The following is a 20,451-nucleotide window of genomic DNA, read 5'->3' on the forward strand; positions in this document are numbered from 1 at the left end:
TTTGCATTATTTAGGTGCATCAGTAAATGTAGAGCTTCTTTGTATACAGCTAGCACATGATACACCCCTCATGAGTTCTGTTTAAGTTGCATCCACTCTGTAAAACTCCAATGTAGTGTTAAAGATTGCATTAGTCACCTAGTATATGCCAAGCACTACCCTCCTTGAAGTCTGGTGAGGCAGACAACTGACTCTAAGTAGATAATGTAAAGTAATAATTCAGCAGCCTCACAGTCCTTCAGAAAGACCCCAAGTCACTGCCAGCTGGTGTTGGGGTTTCAAAATGTGTTTCCTTGGAGGCTCTCGCTGGTATTGAAGTTTCCTTCTTTCTTCTCCCATTTTGTTCCGTCTTTATGTAACAATGAATTGCTGTTACTTTTGTATCTTTTATTTTTGGAGGGAGAGGAAGTAAAAGACCAAGATTTAACATGGAAAATGTCTAGTGAAGAAAGAGCAATGATAGAAGCCTGCAGATGGAACTAAAATACTGAAAATATTGTTTAAAATATGTCAGTAACTATTTTGTGCACAGTTTTCCTGAAAAAGAAGTACTTTATTGAGTAACATTTATTGAGTCTTAAAGAGTGGGAACATGACACTCCGAATTTAAAGTTTTGTGTGTTTGTCTGAATATTCAGATGTGTCATCCAAACAACATCCTGTATCACATGTGAATTCGTATGCCAAGATTATGACCTCCTAACTCAGACTACACTTTTTTAAAGAATAGTAAAATGAAATACATATTGTTAGGGGCATAATTACATTTCAGAGACAGAAGTTAATGGTGCTTAGTTTGTAGAACAAATTTATTTTTATGTTCCTGCTGACAGTCCACACCAGTAACTGTACTTAATGCAATTTTATTTAACCAACTCCACGTGAATGGGAACAAACCCAGCTTAATTTTTTTTATGTTTTCAAACAGAACTGTTTTTTTAAAAACTATTTCATTTTAAAAATCTATGTACTTTTGAGTTTAAAGAAGTAAATGTGGACACTGCTGTCTCGGAGATAGAAGTTGCCTCCTGGTTTGGCGGACGGAGTGCCAGGAGCTGCTGTGCAGAGAAAGGAGCAGAGCCAGGGCACCCGGGTTCCCATGGAGACGCGGCCGCCGTCCTGTTTAAACTAGGGCAGCCCTGGTTTCCGATGCGCCCTCCTGAATGGAGATGTGTTCAGAGTCGTGACCCAAGCGGTGCCTGCGGTTTGATTCCTGCTGACCAGCCAGCCTGGCGGCAGGACCTGCGTGCACCTTCCCAGACCGGCTCTCGGGTTTGGGAAGGGCGTCCAGGTCCCGGCTCTGCGGTCCGCGCAGACGCTTGGGTCACGTGGGTCTCATCAGCGGAGTCACTTTCCTTGCTGGTCACCTTCAGTTCTCTGGTCGGAAACCGGAGCCCGTTAGAGCGCCGCCGGACGCGACCTCTCACTTCCAGCACAGCACTTGGTTTTTCAGATGAGAACAGGCCTTTTCCCCGCAGATTGTGCTCACTGTGAAAAGTTCAGCAGTACAGAAAAGCATGAGGAAGACGGTAAAATGACCTAAGATCCTACCGCCGGGAGATTAATGGAGAAGTAATAGGCACTGAGATGTTTTCAGCGTTGTGCTGTAGTCAGTGCTGAGCTGGAGAACGCCACACAACCCACTCTTCAAAACAGCCTTATTGTCTTCACGTGCCATGCAGTTCACCCATTCAGAAGGCACGATTCGGTGGTTCTGAGTGTATTCACAGGGCTGGGCAGTGATCACCACAATTTTTGAACACTGTCATCATGCTGAAAAGAGACCCCCTGTCCTTAAGCGATCATTAGCACCCGTAACCCCGCCCCCTTCCATGCAATTCCTCCATACCTCCCAGCTCCTGGCAGCCACTCTTTTACCTCCTGCCTCTACCAGACCGGACATATAAGGACTGAGGGGGCACGGGGCCCGGCAGGAGTAAGGCCTGCGTGAGTGTGGTTTGGCAGGGTGATGATACAGGTGTAATCATTTACAGTTTTAACTTGAACATTTCACCTAAAATGATCTACGGTGTGCTTGCATGTGATATTGTCAGGTTACCGAATCACACACTTGTGATTTTGTAAGAAAAGCTTTTGTAGTTAAAAGAAGGGGCGCTCTTTGTGCCGGACCCTGCAGATCTCGATCTCGGTCTCCATGCATCTCACTGTGTGCGTCCGTCTCCATTGTCGTCCCTGTGTTGATGGGCACTTACTACTGTGAGTGATGCTGCTGCAGTGACCGTGGGGGCGCCAGTGTCTCTTTGACATTCTGGTTTCATTTCCTTTGGATCGGCACCCAGAGGCGGGATTGCTAGGTCATGTCACGTGGTGGTTCTATTTTTACTCTTGGAGGAACCTCCGCACTGTTTTACTTAGTGACTGCATCAGCTTGCCATGCCCACAGTACCTGTGTTTTTGAGCGCAGGCAGCCAAACCACTGCAGTGTCTCCCTCCGGTCTACTCCAGCTACCTTACAACAAACACAGCACGTTTGCTCTCGTCCTCGCTCAGAAATGCATGCAGTCGAACTTTGCAGCCACGGGGGTCCTACCTGGGGGGCCTTATTGACCGTTAAAAGTGCGAGCGCTGCTAATTTGGCTGCCAGTGCTGTGCCCACTGAACAGACCAGCTTTCTAGAGTGCAAATCAAATTACAGCCAGCTTTGGGCAAACATTACCTCATTTCATCCTCAGAAAAAATGCTGAGAGGCGTACCATCCGCATTACAAATTGCCTTGGGACCAACTGCTCATGGTGGAAACCTCTGATGTTTGAAACGTGAATGCTGAGGGTGTGCGGTGGTAATTCTATGTAGCAATAACATATGGTAATGCTAATCCAGTCTAAATGGCCTTCATTTTCTGCTGTTAATATGTTACTCAAGGTTTCTGCATTTCCCTGCTCGTATGAAACCGTTAATGGTGAAGAATGTTAAAAGGCAGGGGAGAAGCCTGAGGAATAGCAGTTTTACGGACTACATTAGAAATAAATGGACAACTGTGACAAGACTATTTAAGGTTAGAGCAGCTGATAGCCATGGCCATTTTTCTTCTCCTTAAGTCTAAATGAATGTTAAATCTTGCTTCTTTTGGATATGCAGTTCATGCTTTTCATGAGGGCCCATCCCAGTCTATCTCGGTCCTAAGCCTGTTTTAATATGTCTGAGAGAAGTGACCTTTGATAGGTAAAATGTGAGCTGTGTGGACCATCGATGCTTGTACCGAAACTAATTATGCTGTAATCATCATTTTGCTGAGTTTACTCAGTCTGGACAGGGAAGGTTTTCCCCTACATTCTGGCCTCTTCCCCTGGCTGAGTGAAGAAGGAGTTAATAGCATCAGTGTTAAGCAGGAAATGCTGCTAGCTGTATGCATATAATAGAATGAATAATTTAGTATCTTTGGGGAATGCAAACTGCAGTAGAATTCAAGCAACTGTATCAGAATTTAGATCAGTATTTCTCTTACGTGACAGTAAGAAGTAAAAGTCATTAGAAAGAAGGCGCTTAAAGATGCCTAGTGCAGGAATGGTGCACAATACTTGAAACTGACAAGACTGGGAGTTTTTGGGTGAAAGTGTTTTGTCTCATGCAGTAGCAATGGTTTACCTGCATTCTGACAATGGTCAGATGACTTTTTGCCACAATGATCGGTAATCGATTGAGGTTGTTTCTTTGTTGTCAGAAACAAGATAATTTCCCAGGTTTTTCTTGTGTTTATATTTGCCCTCTGTTCCCCCTCCCTTAAATATGCGTTAAAGGAACTGAAGGGTAAACCCTGAAGACCAGGCACGTTTGTTTAACAAAGGCTTTAAAAAGTCATTTACAGACACTGGTAAGACAGAGTTCTTTCAAGTTTAAACTTAAAATATAATTATTTTAAAAATTCTAAATTATTTATCTCCTTTGGAATGATCTAATTAGCTGGGTAGACATTGTATATGTATGTCTGTGGTCTTTTTTATGTCATTACTGTAAATATTGTGCATGCAACTTTAATAATAGACTGGATGGTTGGAAGTACTTCGTGAAGGGGGCATTTATCAGTCTTTATGTATTTTGTTTGTGTTTAAAAATACCTGCTGAATATACTTTCCAAACAAGATTTATACTTTGTGGGACTATATCAAATCTAATCTCTAAACATGATTAAAAATCTTGAATTTTAAGATTTATTACTATTTTCAGTGTGCATTCTTTAGATATTAATTGGCTTGGTTCTGAGTCTATGGAAACTTCAGTTAGCATAAACTCTGATGTTTGAAGCAGGCAGTTTTAGAGGAAATCTGCAATGCCCTCTTGTTTGCCTTTACGTGGTCCTTGAGAAGTCAGTCATTTCTAGCCTGTTCTTGTTCCTGGTTCGTGCCAATGGAGGAAGGGAATCCGGGTCGTGGTGGAAAGGATTTCCTTGGGATTTGATAGAAAATTATTGGTGTAAGGTTTTGCATGTCACTACTGTAATACTAAAAAAAATAATTTTGGTGTCACCTTGATTTGATAAAAGCCTTTTCTCCCTTTTCCTCAGCCATCACTTCTTCTCATTCAGTTTTGTCTTGTAAAAAAGAGTTCACTTCATTCATGCTAAAGGTAAATTTTAATGAAGGTGGCCTAAATAGTAAATGCCTGTTTGACGTGGCCACACGTTTTAATAAGATAACTTATCAAATATGTGTACATATGTTGAGAAAAAAGGAACAATAATAAGTGGCTTGGTAAAACACGGAGTCGTTTTGCTATTTTTCCACATGAAAACCAAGTGAAGATATTCATATTTTACATCAGTGAATGTAAAACACGTTAAGTGCTATAGGCTGTTTAAAGTGGCTGTGGTCCTTTTCAACTAGTAGATCTGAATATTTCTCTTAAGTGTTTCCCCTAGATTTTTTTTTCAGCTGCAAATTCTCCTGCGTGGGCAATGCTAAAGGAGGGTAGATACCGAGAAATTAACTCTAATGGCCATAGATCTTGACTTCCTGGACCTCAGCTTCATTTGCTTTTAAAAAAATGTAACTGTAATACAGAAATCGATTGCACTCTCTGACTGTATGACTCAGGAAATAATTAAGCTACACGAGCATCATTTGAACTGTGGCTCACGGGGTTTTTCCACAAATAAGACAGTACCTAACCGTTTTAAAGCTAATGTTAAAGAGGATACGTTTTTATTAAATTGCAGCACTTCCAGAAGGAGGATTTAGATAGGAAGTCTGTATAAACCCATTGTGAACTTTTCAGAGCAGCTTTTAGTTTATGTGAAGTTCTTCAGATGGCCCTTTGTCCTTCGAAGCTTCTAACACCGAGGTGTCTGTTGCAGCCCAGAGCAAGGTCACTGCTACCCAGGACCGCACTAATTTGCGATGTGTTTTCTGTGGTAAGCACCATTATGTTTACGTTACTTCTTCAAGCTGTGGTACATGCTCCTTGTGCATTTCCATGACCTTTGTTTCCCTAGGCCATAGTCTGGTCCTGTGGTATTCAGGACACACAGCAAGCTGCTGTCCATGTCGTGATACCTGTCGTGGTCCACGCAGGTGCTCGGTCAGCTCCCGAGTCGGCGTCTCAGCGAGGGTTTAGTGAGAAGCAGGATCTTAAAACTAACTCTCGTTCACTTCTTTCAACACGAACGAGAGAGCTGTTCTGTTCGTTTTTGTTTTTAACTATTTTGCGTGAGAGCAATCTTTTAATTTGGAGTTTGGCGGGGGGATCCATCTTACTAGGATCTGAGGAAGGTAAATGGCCTTCGTAGAAGGGAGCTTTTGCTTCTTCACCTGAATTCATCTGTGGGTGTGCACGCTGCCGGGCAGGTGCGCGCTCTTGCTTGCTTTGGTGGGTGGGCTTCTGACCACCAGCCTCCTTTATTCATAGTTTGTGTCTGTGGCTCTGGAGTGAACTTAGGCTTTAGAGAGTGTTTCCTTTCACTCGTATACACAAGTGTGCACACACATGTATTGTTTGTGTGGACCGACCAGATGTGTCACTTAGCCACCCCAAACTCCAGTTAATTAGAGACGTGCATGTCCCTGTCCTCACACAAGGGATACCTGCACACACACACACCTGCACACGCGTGCACACACACCCTTTCTGAATTTTTTTTGTCCTCATCAGAGCCTAAAACTTTGTTTTGAAAACCCAAGTTCAGAAAGTAGTTTTCAAATCTTAGTGCTTTAAAATTTTTTTTTAAAACTCACATATGCCTTTTTTTGGTCCCTGAATACCTGGCCAGATTTTTTGAATCGGAGATAAACTTATGAAGTGATATACTGCTAAAGTTTTATGTAAACGGTTCAGCTGCGTATACATATTTTATCCATTTTTTGACTCAGCTTTTGATGTAATTCTTCAGGATTACTGATAATTGTTTCTCTATCTGTGAGGAGAATTGTTTCTAAATTTATGTCCTTGCTGGTTTAAGGCAAAAATGTGCATGTTACACATTTTCAAAAGTGAAAATTCTAGCGCATTTCCCGTTCTGTTTAACGATCGCTCCAGGCGACCCAGCTGAGCAGTGAGCCTCTAGTTGGGTGCTTCGTACGTCCCCTGCCCGCCCCCCCCAGAAGCCACAGTTAGCCGCTGCGATGAAGCCTTCCACCAGTAACTTTTGATTCTGAACTTTCTGCCTCCTCTGGGGCGTTCTTCCAGGCCTTCTTCTGAACTAGCCGTGAGCGACTATTCCTATTTGGGTCATTAGGACTCCTGAGTTCTTTCTGGAAACCGACTGGATGTTCTACACTTGCTGCTGAATGTGTTGAGTCCCACCCGCAGACTGATAGGTGCAGTTTACCCAGTTGAGGAGAGAGGAGTGATTTGGCCTTAATAGAAGTGGATTTTTTAAGTTGTAAAATTATGTGTTAAAAAGCAGATTTTCCCCCATTATTATCTTGAATTGTACAAACAATATTAATTACCACATAGCTGAGTTTACACTTGATTGTATTGTGTATAACAACACCTACTTGTCTTTCGGTCCTGTGTTCTTAAATAGTCTGTGGCTGAGTGTGAAACTGTATCTGTGAAAATTAAAATGTTACAGTGAGTAAAATGTGCTTTAGCCAAAACTCAACTGAAGGCCAGACTGAATTGCCATTCATTCTGTGTTTAGAGAGAGATTCTGTTCTGGCTCTGTCCCTTCTGGGTTGCCATTTAAGCAACACGAACACTTTTCCTTTATCAGGAACTGTAATTCACAGACTTTACTACATGAATTCTAGCCCAGGGCAAATTAAGATCAACCATTGCCTTTGGCCGTGGTAATTAAATAGAGAAAACTAACCCAAACTAACCCTCAAATAGCTGTTGTCCTTTATGATAATATAGTAGGAACAAAGCAGGTTTACGTGTTTCTTCTCTCTTTTTTTTTTCCCAAAAGAGAACTTGAACCACCACATGATGCTCCTAAAATACCGTCACGTGCCCACTGGTCAGGAAAGGACCGTTTTTCTGTATTCTGTGGGGACACAGACACTCGTGTAGGCATACGGCCTGTGTGGATTGAGTAAGAGTCACATCCAGAAAATTCGGTGGCAGCTGACACCTTGCCCGATCCGAGTTGCTGCTTCATGTTGTGTGTGGTGGTGCCTTTGGTACAACTTGCCCATTGTCTAACCCCCGGAATGCTTGCCAGGAAGAAAAAAATGTCATTGTGTACCCGACGTCCATGATTCATGTAGAACTCTTTTATTTAATGCTTGCAGGGTGCTTATGCTGTCTGTGGAAAGACAAGTGGCCCACTGTCACAAAGAACCATGTCGAGAGAATTTTAAGAGTTGAGTTTGGATAGGATCCCCCTACCCCACCCCCATGTTAAAAGGATCTTTGATGAAGTTTTTCTTTGCTTCTCAGCTGCATGAATAAACTGTACTAAATTATTTTTAAATCAAGTTTGCTGAGTAAACTTTTAACTAAAAAACAATCCAAAACAGTTTCTGTAAATTGCTAAGATACTTTTCTCTCATTCAGACTCTCTGGTGAGTTATATTGACTTTTGTTAGTTTTCTTTTAAAAAGCCTGTTTAATAAAACCAACAGAATTGACATGTTGATATCTTTTTCTTGAATTCATATATTTGACTTAAAACTTACATTGATGGCTTTTAATTGGTGAGTTTATCTATTAAAACTGTCCTTGAGATGCAGCGCCTGCCCTGGATGTAGCTGTGTGAGCGCGTTCTTGATTGAGATGGAGGCCAGCGAAGTCTGGCCTGCCGTGTGATTATCCGAGCAGCCTGAGGTTATCACGTAAACATCTCAGCATCATTTTACAAAAACAGTCAACCCAAAATCGCTTTGTGAGATGCCCTTTTAATATTTTTAGATAAACATGACTTTGGATATATAAAATATTCCCCCCGAATAATTTATTTTCTCAAATTTAACCTCCTACCTCATATGGACCCCTTCTGCCAAAAAAGACACCTTTTCCCTGTGAAATATTGAACATTGGTGTATGACAGTATTTTTACACTATTACATTACTTTTCTAAAGAAGGAAGGAATTCCATTCTGTTCATTAGACGAGTTCTATACCTTCATTTATGCAGCTATTTAAGCGTGTATGTAATTCTCATTTTTAAAGTTTTTGATCTTTCTGTTGCTACTGATTATGTGAGATTAATATATTTTGTGGTTCTCAAAATAGCAGACTCTTAGGAAATCTAATGAAACATATCACTGCAGTTGTTAACCTAATTTGTCGTTAGAGGACAAATTAAACGATTAATGTAAAAAATGTGTGAAAGAGATGAGGCAAAAATTAGTGGGTAAGTTCAGATCGAATTACTTGTTTTTCTGCACTTGGGATAAACCAGTTCTTTATTAGGTTTAAATGAGCCTCATCCTTCCAGTTGTGAAGTCTCTTCCACTAGTATAAAATACTCTGTGCTATTACTTTATAGATTATAAGAGTTTGCTTTAGAAGCATTTACTTATTAACTGTTTTTTATACTAGTGGTCTACGAAACACTTTTAAAACATCTGCTTGGGCATTTGCTGGCGCACTAGAATTCACAGATATGTGTATTTCTCTCCAAGAGTGGAAGATAACTATTTCTTTATTCTCTTGTTTACTGGATTAGATTTCAAGACTTCTGTTATAACCGTAGGCATTGTACATTAGGTCCAATATTTATCTCGATCTATGACACACTCAATTTTTATAGCCAGTGACATTAAAATGTCCCGTAATTTAGTGGCATTCTTTATCAGGTGCTAAAAGTAGGTCTACCTTGTACATGGTGTGTGGGAACGGATGGTCATCGTTTCTCATGGCAGAACTATGTTGGTTTGAATGCAAGTGTTTTTGTTTTTTTATAACCCCAGATGGAAAGGTCAGATTACCTCTGTTACCTTAAAAATTCAGATAAGTAGGTTAATTATGTACTAAGTTCAGCGGAAGTTTGTCCTCACCAATGCCGGCAGTGCCAGGCCATTGAACAAGAGTGGCAGCTTTGATTGAGCAAATTTGATAAATGCATTGACAGCCATCAGTCCAGTAATGAGGTTCTCATGCTTTCTCTCTCCTGTTTTTCATTTCCAGTGTTCTATTTAGGTGAGTTTTTGAATTCTGGTTTTTCATTTAAGTTCCCCCTCTCCGCTTCATGAATAAGTACCCCCAAAAGAATGTCTCATTGTCTCAGAAAATGTCGAGCTTAGGTGCCTCTCCAGATGCCCATTAAACGCTTGTTTTACTCAAGCTCTTCATATATAAATGTTTCTTTTTCCTTTATTGTTGGTGTTTCCCATTTGTTTCAAGTAAGCCTTTGGAGGTGATGACAGTATTATGTTGCAGTCTTTCATTTGCTCTGTGTTATGTAAAGCTTCTCTTTTATTTTGCTAAACAAAGAGGAGACACATCTGTAAATATGTGATGGTTTTATGTTTTTCTCATGGTTTTATCTCTAGCCAGCTAAATACTGAGATAATGCTCATCCATAATGTTTTCCTCCCTTTTTTAGGGCCAACATTGCCTAGACAAAATTCACAGCTACCTGCCCAAGTTCAAAATGGCCCATCACAAGAAGAATTGGAAATTCAAAGAAGGTCAGTTTCCTAGTTCCTGTTTATACTTTTTCATTCTATTGTGGAAGACCAGACTATGAACATCCTAATATTGAAAGTAGATGGTCTCATTAGCCATTTGAAAGTCAGAACTTTGCCCTGGCTGGTGTAGCTCAGTGGATTGAGTGTGGGCTGTGAACCAAAGTGTCGCCAGTTCGATTCCCAGTCAGGGCACATGCCTGGGTTGCAGGCCAAGTCCCCACTTGGGGGCACACAAGAGACAACCACGCATTGATGTTTCTCTCCTTCCTTTCCTCTCTCTCTAAATGTAAGTTAAAATAAAATCTTTAAAAAAGAAGAAAGAAAGTCAGAACTTTTATTAAGTTTCGGAATCAGCATTAATAAATGAGCACATTCTTGTTAACGCTGAACAGAAGATGTTAATAAAATTTCATAGCTGCTTTTTTTGTAAAAATCATACTCATGTATATTTAAATATTTTAAATAGCATAAAAATGTATGTACTTCAAGAAGTCTTATTTTTATTGTAGTTATAAATTAACCTGTGATTGTTACAGCTTTCACATGACTGATTTAACTGGAAAGTTGAACTAGCCCTGGCCTTCTGTGGGAGGCATTGATCTCAAGACATCACCATTGATCGGGTGTAGTAATGGAACATGAAATCATTCTGTTTATGACCACACTGCTGGCTGAGTGAGATCAATACCGTTACCTTCATTCTTTCGGTGCCATTTATAAATACGTTTGAAATGATAATACAGACTCATCTAGGGGTAATTTTTCTGAACTAGCAGAATCCCTGAATGATAAGCTACTTGGTAACAAAGTTGGTTTCTGAAATTCAGGTGCATTCAGTGACAAGCATCGAGCTGTTGAAACCAGGTCTCACATTTCAAGCACACGCAGGCTTTTTGGAGATGTGTTGGCCCCACCACCAGTGGCCACCCTGTTCTGGGGAGCTGGGAACTGTCGCACGGATGGGTTTTTCCAACTGAGAAGCCCTTGCTCTGTGACAAGCCGGTGTTTCTTCTTGTGGCTTTTGACTTGGATCTTATATGTGAAACATTCCTCGTGTTCTCTGTGTCGTCTTAATACAGGCACCACGTTTCCCCGACAGAGAATCTCTCGCCCTGGTTCCTGAACTGCTTATCTCTTGAGGAAGGTCCTCTAGGACCGCCCAACGTGGTTTTACTTATTTATTCATTTGCCAGTTTGTTTGTTCATTCATGCCACAGTCTGTCTATTCAGGTAGATCACTCCTGAAATAGCCTCCAAATTTGGTGAAAGTCTAACTCTTTGGAGTGATGCTGTCATCAACAGACTTTATAAATAAAATCAAGTTTCTGTAGAAATAAGGAAAGCTTAAAAGATAGAGTAAATTCAGTTCCCTGTTGAGAGTTTTCAACATAGCAGAGTAATTCCAAGAGTTGTAAGCTGTAATGATACTGTACAGGCACACGCATGCCAGGAAAGTAATTAATAAAAAACGATCACAGTATTATTGGGACTAACAAATTTATAGAAAACTAAGAGGAGCCAGGAAAACCCCAAAACATAGTACATAATTTTGGTAAGTACGGCTGCAAGGAAGTAGTCCGAGGCAGTATTTAGAGGCCGGGATGGTTGGGGATGGAGACAGAAACCACGAAGGGCCTGCTGGCTTGTGGGCCACAGGCCGAGACCCGCCACACAGCGGGCTGCCGAGAGCTTGCGGCACGCAGTGGCAGCTGGGAGTCGGTGTTGAGGGAAGTTCTAGTGATTGTTATGGGAACTGCATGCCTCCTGGATACTTTTTCTCCGATCAAAGTGCCAGCCCTAGCAGTGCCCACCTGGACCTCAGGCTTTTCTGTTTGTCTCTAAGTAGAGATTTAAGGGTTTGTTTGTTTTTTAAAGATTGTATTTATTTTTACAGAGAGGGAAAGGAGAGGAGAAAGAGGGAGAGGCACATCAATGTGTGGTTGCCTCTCACGCAATCCCCCTACTGGGAACCTGGCCCACAACCCAGGCATGTGCCCTGACTGGGAATCGAACCAGTGACCCTTTGGTTCGCATCCTGTGCTAAATCCACTGAGCTACACCAGCCAGGGCAATACTTCAGGGTTTGAAAATTGGAGACGCTGTTTATACTTGTTCAGTTGAAGGCCTTAATTTTCTCATTTTGAAGAGTGAAATCCAAATTTCTAAAAAATTGGTATGGATTTTTAAATTATTTTCTGTCTAGTCATGCACAGGCTCCTCTTCCTTTGAGGGAAACCTTCTGAACCCGTTTCTTCCTCTTTCAATATTAATTTCATCTCGGTTCTGTCTCCACCATTCGCTTTGTGTCTCCACAAATCCGATGGACATGCTGCTTCACGTCTAGTCTAAGTTTTCTGCCTTCCTTTCTGTGCTCTAGTGGCTCTTTTTGTTACTTCTCCCTTCCTGTTCTTTTCTGCCACAGAAAAGACCCGGAGTTTATTTATTAAAAAATGATGTACTTATTCTTACGTGTTTAAACTTCAGCCACCTTCAAAGCACTCTCCATTTGATGCAGTACACTTCTTGAGATGTTTTTTTGACTGCTCCAAACAGTTTTTGAACTAGTTGATTTTGTTGATGCCTTTTCGAGCTTCTGCTGTTTTGTGTTTCACCTCTTCCACATCCACAAAATGTTTCCCTTTGAGGACTTTTTTTCGTCTGGGGAAACAGACAAAAAAAAAAGTTGCTTGCAGCAAGAGAGGATGGGGCACGAAGGTCATGCATTTTTTGGTCAAAAAACCGCTAAACACTCAGCTCAAGGTGCGGCAGGTGCGCTCGTAAATCACCCGTCATGAAATGGGCAATGGGCGTTGAAAGAGTCTTAAAAAAAAACTCACTGAAACCGAACACAGCCTCTCACTGCAACACCAGCTGGTCCACTGATCCAGATGGGTTCCTAGAACACTCACCTCGTGGGGGAGCCTGTACTACAAGGGCCCCCCCTCCTGAAAATAATTCTGATTTTTGGGGGGCGGTCTACCAATATATGTACAATATTTTATGAGTTTAACTTTATTTGTGATGAAAGTAAAATTGAGTTGATAAAACATTTACTCTAGGTGTTAAATCTTACTAGTCCAACACCTTTACATTAGTAATATGATAATATTGTAGTAGTTTAGTTTTCTGTCTGTATGTGTATCCTTTCTAATACTGGCTTTTGATTCCTACTCATTAATATTTGTCTTCCTTGGCTGACTGTGATGCAAAACATATTCTGAGAAACATGAGTCAGTCCTCTGTTAGTCTCAACACAGAACTGAATGTAGTTAATATCTATAAATAGCTCGTACATCACCACCACTACCCGGGACTTATAAAAGGGGAGTAGCAGCCTCCGTGTAGAACCGGGGCCAGAGCAATGAGGGTGTTCAGACCCCAGATCAGCCTGCAGAGGCAGGAGGGGCCGAAGGTTGACCGCCTTCTCCTGTGAGTATCGTCCCTGGTCTCAGGAGCTCTCTGACGGTAAAACTTGATTATATTGTGTAGTTTTGTCCGTTGTCATGTGTTTGCTAACAGAGACATGAAGCGGCCACATGGTGGGAGCAGAACATATGTATGTTATCAGTTTTATTTTCTGACAAATGGCCACATGACATGATCAGAACATATTTATTTATTCAGTTTTATTTTCTGACAAGTGTCCGTAAGATCAGAGTGTTACTGAATGTTGTCAACCCCAGAACATCCTTCCTAGTCTGCCATCCTACTTCATGACGTCAAAATTTAAATCACTCTTAGTTCCCTAACTCTGTGGGTTATAGGTAAGGCTGAATGAAACCAGTTTTAATTTTTTAATGTATTTCATTTATTTTTTATTAATTTTTTTATTTATGTAAAGGTTTTATGTATTTATTTTTAGAGAGAGGGCAAGGGAAGGAGAAAGAGAGGGAGAGAAACATCAGTGTATGGTTGTCTCTTGCGCATCCTTTATGGGGGACCTGGCCCGCAACCCAGGCATGTGCCCTGACTGGGAATCGAACCAGCAACTCTTTGGTTCGCAGGCCGGTCTCAGTCCACTGAGCCACACCAGCCAGGGCCACAGTTTTAAATTTTGTTATTTATATTTTGCTTGCTTTAACACATCAGCCTAAACTTGACTTTGAGTCAACCTAAAATATGTGTTTGAATATATACAAAACCTATTAATCTCGTGGGCCAGTGCTTTGTACATCTCTGTATTTGGGGACACCTCTTGTGGGAGCAGAAACAAATATTTCGGTTGGTGGGGGGAACTGTTTCTGATACTATTTAAAAAATGTTCTTGGCTCTAATTTTGGTCACCAGCACTATAATTGTTTCTGAGAAAAAAATATATATTTCAAATTGTTTTAAAACGAATATCCTCACTTCAAAGAAAAAGAACTCTACCAGAATTTTTCCATAGTTCAGAATTAGGGCTCTTGTATTCCAAAAAGTCTTCAGGTGATTCTCCAAGGTGGAGAAGCAAAAGCAGGTTTACAGTTTCATTATTTTCCGTACGAACAGCTGTATTGTAGACAGGACTCTAGGAAGGGGGATCACATGCATTTCCAGTCTGAGTTGGCCGTGATATTTCTAAGAAAAAGCAGAGTTTATATATTTGTGAACGGTTATGAAAATTTATATAAATTCCTGCTTTAGAGGACACGAAAGTCAGATTTACATAGCACCCCGTTTAGGGGGGATGGATACTAAAGATTTGTAAACTTGACATTTTCTGTTTGGCACACTGCTTTGGGAAACATAGTTAGATGGGCAACTTTTTGGGTGAGCAGGCTAAAATTAGCTAGGATTCGTAACACTTTTCCTTCTTACCCTCAAATCAAGAAAATCAACAGCAGGATCTCCTGCAGCTGTCTGAGCTACAGACTTCCATCGTCTGTCAGTGAACTTGGGACATCTTCAGCGTTGCGTTCTTTCCCTACATCAGCCAAGTTCTCCATCTTTTACGGACCGGAAACCCTAGAATAGTATAACATACGGAATAGTCTTCTCGAGTCAGGACACCCTTTGTTGTAAATGCCATCACTCACGAGTCTTTCCGATTCGTTTCCCTCGTACCTAGCCTTCTTCTCCCTCTGACTTCAACCTCCTTTTGTGTGTGTCAAAAGCGTTGTGTTGCCTAGAGAAGCAGCCATTACCTTGGGGGTAAAACAAAACAAGAACTTGAGTAAGAAATGAGATGTAATCTTAGAATACTGTGTGGTCCAGCTGTGGACAGTATTTACATTATCCCAGGAATAACAAGCTCGGAGTGTCGACTGAATCGGCAGAAACCAGTCTTCTCCCGTGACTACTGGGAAAACTGTGTGTGTGGCGAGGGGCTTGGGAAAGCATGTTCTCATTAGAAAGTCAGCATGTGGCATCTAAAGTTAAAAAGACATACGAAACATCCAGAGAATTGACAGTAATTGTCTTTGATGTGTTGAAAATGGGTGGGAGGGTTGGAGGAATGAACTGCTGGTTTTGTTACGAGTTTTGAAAACTATGTGCTTATATTATTTTAATAAAATGAAAACGTGAGGTGGCACAGAGGTGCAAAACGACCTGGTCACTTGGATCTTTTCTTCACTGATTTCTTGGTGCAGCTGCTAATGTAAAGTGAAGCACTTTCCCTGAGTTTCTGCATTCAGATATATTCTTATTAGAAAAAATGGGTTTGTCGTTTGCCTTTCGGACCCGATAGATTGCTCAGAGTATTACATTTAAAATGCCCTTAAAAAAAAAACACATGTTGTGTGTTTTCAAGTTAATATAAGACCTAACTGAACTTATTCATTAGATACAGGTTATTAAAAAATATGATAGCTGGCTTTGTCTAGTTTATTTTTAAAAACATTCCTCTAAATGCACCTAATTTCTTGCCCTCCTCCCTGCGATGGTGACATTGTCATCCCTCAGACACTTGGCAGCTAGCAGTTTATCCAATAGCATAATGAAGTCGGTGCTGTGTCCTAAAAATCTGATTTGGTTATTTAGTAGCCAGTGGCCTAAACCACTACTACTCAGAGTAAACACTACCATAGGTTTCCTCTGGTTCTCTCCTGCAGTTATTATTAAGTATGGTGACCTGTCCAGAGAGATGCTTTGTGTCTTTGTGAGAGAAGTGGGATTAATTTACTCACCAGGTGGGCTTTTTCTTTGTTTTCTAGTCAGTTTAGGAAACAGGAAGGGGAGAGATTACCGGAAGGGCTTACTGGTTTATTGGTACTGCTGGGAGGGGCAAAGGGTAGTGTACACATTCCATTGTTTGGCTGTACCCATGAGCCAAACCTGGCCAGTTTATTAGCCAGGCCAGGGACAGCCCCAGTTTGAAATTTCTAGATTATTATTATTATAGCTCACATTGATCAAGTGGTCTTACGTTCCAGGTTCTTTATAAAAAAGGGGTTTTAAGGCGTTACCTCACTTAATCTTCCTCACAGTGCTATGAAATAAATATATTATGTGTAAGATGAGGATAGATTTTTATCTTTTATTTTTTGAAGAGTTAGCTTTTATGAGCAAGAATATCATTTAGATCCAGATGAGGACTTGGGGACATTTTATTGTTCTTTGACATATGCGTACGGAAAGTAATAAACCAGCTGTGTTTTAGAGCCACAGACATTGGGCCTCTGCGGGTTTTAATGTAAGAAGAGTAGTAAGGGTGGGTGGATGCTCCTGACTGGGTATTAAAGCACGTGCGTATCAGACATCAGAGCATCAAGATGCTGGTGCCGTACTAGACAGACAGACAGACAGACAGACAGACCATGGACCAAAACGATCCGGAGCTTCAGAAGCTGCCACCACACGCATATGAAGGAGTCATCTTAAGTCGGGGCTGTCATCTGTCCCGCAGATGGCGTGTGAGGTCGAGCTCTAGTTCCCATCTCCGGCCCCAGAGGAGGTTCAGATGAGCTGAGGACTTCACTGTAAAAAGTGAAAGTACGAAAAGGAAGTGTTGGTGCAAGCGGGCCGCCTAAGAAGGGGACACCCAGGGCGGATCACAGCAAGGAACACTACTACCAGATTCCTGCAGGAAGGTTGAAAGCCGTAGTGCAAATCAAAACACATCTTTTCCCTTAGCAAATAATGTGTTGGTAGTGGTCCTTAAGGTGCGGTTAAAAAAGGGCCCCAGGGGGAGTGGAGGCAAAACGCTTACTGCAGTCAGCAGTCAGCCGGAGGAACAGGGCTGGACTGGCACGCCCAGCGCTCGGTGACCGCGTAAACCGCGGACAGGCAGACAGTGGAACACTGTGCGGTCACAAAGAATAAAGATGTAGAACTAAGTGCCTTAGAAGGCCTTTTATAGTATATTAAGTGGGAGAACTCAAACAGAATGGTAGGTACCTATTATTCTACTTTATTTGTTTTTAAAAGTTTATGTGTGTACTTTTACAGAAGGAAAAGTCTGCAAGCATGAATGCCCAGATGTTAGTGATGGCTTTCTCTGCTCATGAGACTTGGGATGCCATAAACTTTATTTCTTTTCTTCTTACTAAACTTTATTTCTTTTCTTCTTACTTAACTCTGAGTTCGTTTGTGGTTGTTTTTTTTTTTTCTTTTTCTTTTTCTTTTTTCTTTTCTTTTTTTTTTTTCATTTAGGAAACTTTGTTCAAGCTAGTCCTGTGATCAGCTATTGTGTTTTCTAAAATGATAATGCATTACTTGTACAACGAAGCTTTGGTGTCATGTTTTAGGAAGGAAATTAAAATTTAGAATTTTTTTTTATTGAGTGATTAAAATAATTCCTTGGTCATTAAAGTGATACGTTCAGTTGTTTGGAAAATCCATTTATCTGCAACATTTTATTCATGGAAGGTACAGAATAAAATGAGACATGCCTTGACTGGTGTGGCTCAGTGGGTTGGATGCTGTCCTGCAAAGCAAAAAGGTCACCAGTTCGATTCCCAGTCAGGGCACAAGCCTGGTTTGTGGGTGCAGTTCCCAGTTGGGGTGCGTGTGAGAGGCAGCCAACTGAATGTTTCTCTCCCTCCCTTCCCCCTCTCTAAAACTAAAATCTTTGTTGAAAAGGTAACTTTTTTAAAAAAAGAGAGACATGAGTGTAATGTGCTGACACAGTCACCCAAAACTGATCTTACTAAGAGAAATTATTTTCACGTATATGAAACTGGTGAGTCATCTCTGTTCAGGGTGGTCCATCACATGGGGAGAGATGCTGATTGTATGTTCTTCGCGGCTTTGTACTTGAATCAGAAATGAGGGTCACGTAGGTTCACCGTGAAAGAAACAGGTTTTTCGTGGTGAGTAGCCAGAGGTGCATATTTTAAAACACTTCTGTGCAATTCCAGGCAACTGCAAGAACAGCAGCGGCAGAAGGAGCTGGAGCGGGAAAGGCTGGAGAGAGAAAGGCTGGAGAGGGAGAGGCTGGAGAGGGAGAGGTCGGAGCGGGAGAGGCTGGAGCGGGAGCGCCTGGAACAGGAGCAGCTGGAGAGAGAGCGGCAGGACCGCCTGGAGCGGGAGCGGCTGGAGCGGGAGCGTCTGGAGAGAGAGCGTCTGGAGAGAGAGCGCCAGGAGCAGCTGGAGCGGGAGCAGCTGGAGTGGGAGCGGGAGCGGAGAATAGCCACCACTGGTAAGGAGTTTGCCCGTCATGCGTGGTCTTGGTATCGGAGCTTGGAGGGTGGGTGGTGTTTGGAGGAGTCATGTATTACGATATCTCACACTCGAGATGCTGGGGATTAAGCAATACGATCAGAAATTATGAAAAAGTTCATAAAATAGCAATTGCTACTTTCACATTTTTCTTTTTATTTCTCTCTGTATTGCTTTTATTGCTTGGAGACTTAAAGAAAGCCCTTGGAAAATTTTTTTTCTGGCATTCTAACTGTTCTAACTCCCTATGAATTGGCTATGAGGTATAAGTGTTTTTGTGAATTTTCTTATATTGGAGGAATTTGGGCTGTATTTCCCTTTAGAGGTTTGCTTAAATTGTCTTGACTGCTGTATTATTATAACGCAGTTCATCAAGACATTTGCCTAATTGTTTCCTAAGTTTTTGAATGAGGAATTAAAAACAGTCGGTGAAAAATATCTTCTCTAAAACTGACGAGTTATTTCAATATATTTTTTAGTATTGTGAAAGTTATTAAACGATGGAATTTATGAAAAGACTCGTGGGTTAAATAAGTATGACTGAAAGTTTGAGGTCTTTTGACATTGGCTGAAATGAACATTTATTCTGGGATTTAACCATTAGTTTTTATTCCGTATGCCTATATGAAAAATCTCAGCGTGGGCTGGTTAAATACTGGTTGACTGGTTTGTTGTTTGACCTAACTTTTGGCCTTTACCTCCCTAGTTATTTTGGGGGGTTATAGCCAACAAAACAACACTTTTCCACAAATAAGCATTGAATAGAAAGTTCCTCTGCCTTTATAATAAAGGTTTGCCAATTTGGCTGCTTGTTCTATTAAAAAAAAAAGCGGAACTTAATTCTTCAGTTTGTAGCCCTTATTCGTGTAATCTTAATGTACTTTTTTGGTGGACTGAAAAAGGGAAATTAAGACCCCGGTGCTGTGCTTTTCATGTAAAGGATAAGCTAATCAGTTTAAACGACCAGCCTGCCCATTAGATGGAAAGGAACCTCCTTCGTCCTCTCCTGGACCCCAGCAGTGTGTTCACGAGTGCAAATGTCCTCGGGTGGAATCGGTTACTTGCGCACGTGCCAAATTCTCTGTACTAACTGTAGTCTACTTTTATACATTTTTGTCTGAATGCTGGTTTTGTGGCTTTACTAGCTCCCTTTTTCTCTCTCCTTTTTTATCCTGTCTTTCGCTGCCGCCTCCCACCTCTGTCCAGCGCCACCTTCCGACAGCTCCCCGCATAGCGCTCCACTTCCCGAGTGTGCCAGTTGCCAGCCGCCTCCGGCACCTCCTCCACCTCACGCTAAAGTCATCTCGGCTGCAGTGCCAGAGGCCACTCCTGATCACGCTGTAGTGACCGCTTTGCCACCTACTTCCACACCCCCCACGCCGCCGCTGCGGCACCCGGCGGCACGTTTCGCCACCTCCTTAGGGTCAGCCTTCCACCCGGTCCTCCCCCATTACGCCGCAGCTCCTCGCCCTCCAAGCAAAGCCTCTCGGCCTTCTTCTCCCGCGAACACACCCTCTTCTCAGCCTCCAGCCGCGAAGCCCGGTGCCTGGCCCACGTCCGGTTTCTCGCCCCTCCCTCCCTCCCCCCCAGTAGTGATCAGCAGCCCCCCAGGCAAAGCCGCGGGGCCCAGGCCTGTCCTCCCTGTCTGTGTTTCCTCTCCTGCGCCCCCAATGCCTCCGTCGCCAACGGCACCCGACGGGCTGCTTGACTCTGTCGCGAACCCAGTGTCTCCGCCGCCTACCTCAGGGCCAGCGCCGCCGCCGCCGCCACCTCCCCTCGCACCGCTGTCACCCTGCGGACCGCAAGCCTCTCCTCCTCCGAGCACCCCTGTTGCCTC

At 42.2% G+C, this 20,451-nt stretch overlaps 1 protein-coding gene across 1 annotated transcript in view; it reads left to right on the forward strand.

Annotated features, from left to right (window-relative positions):
* ENAH (ENAH actin regulator) overlaps window positions 1-20,451 on the forward strand; it is a 105,478-nt gene that overhangs the window by 63,585 nt on the left and 21,442 nt on the right. Inside the window, 3 exon segments of the mRNA XM_045860584.1 lie at window positions 9,532-9,543; window positions 9,950-10,034; window positions 18,314-18,594. Of these exon segments, the coding sequence (XP_045716540.1) occupies window positions 9,532-9,543; window positions 9,950-10,034; window positions 18,314-18,594 (378 nt within the window).

The sequence above is a fragment of the Phyllostomus hastatus genome, unplaced genomic scaffold (assembly GCF_019186645.2).
Source record: "Phyllostomus hastatus isolate PE091 unplaced genomic scaffold, TTU_PhHast_1.1 phas_contig_148, whole genome shotgun sequence".
In the NCBI taxonomy this organism is placed as follows: Eukaryota; Metazoa; Chordata; class Mammalia; order Chiroptera; family Phyllostomidae; genus Phyllostomus; species Phyllostomus hastatus.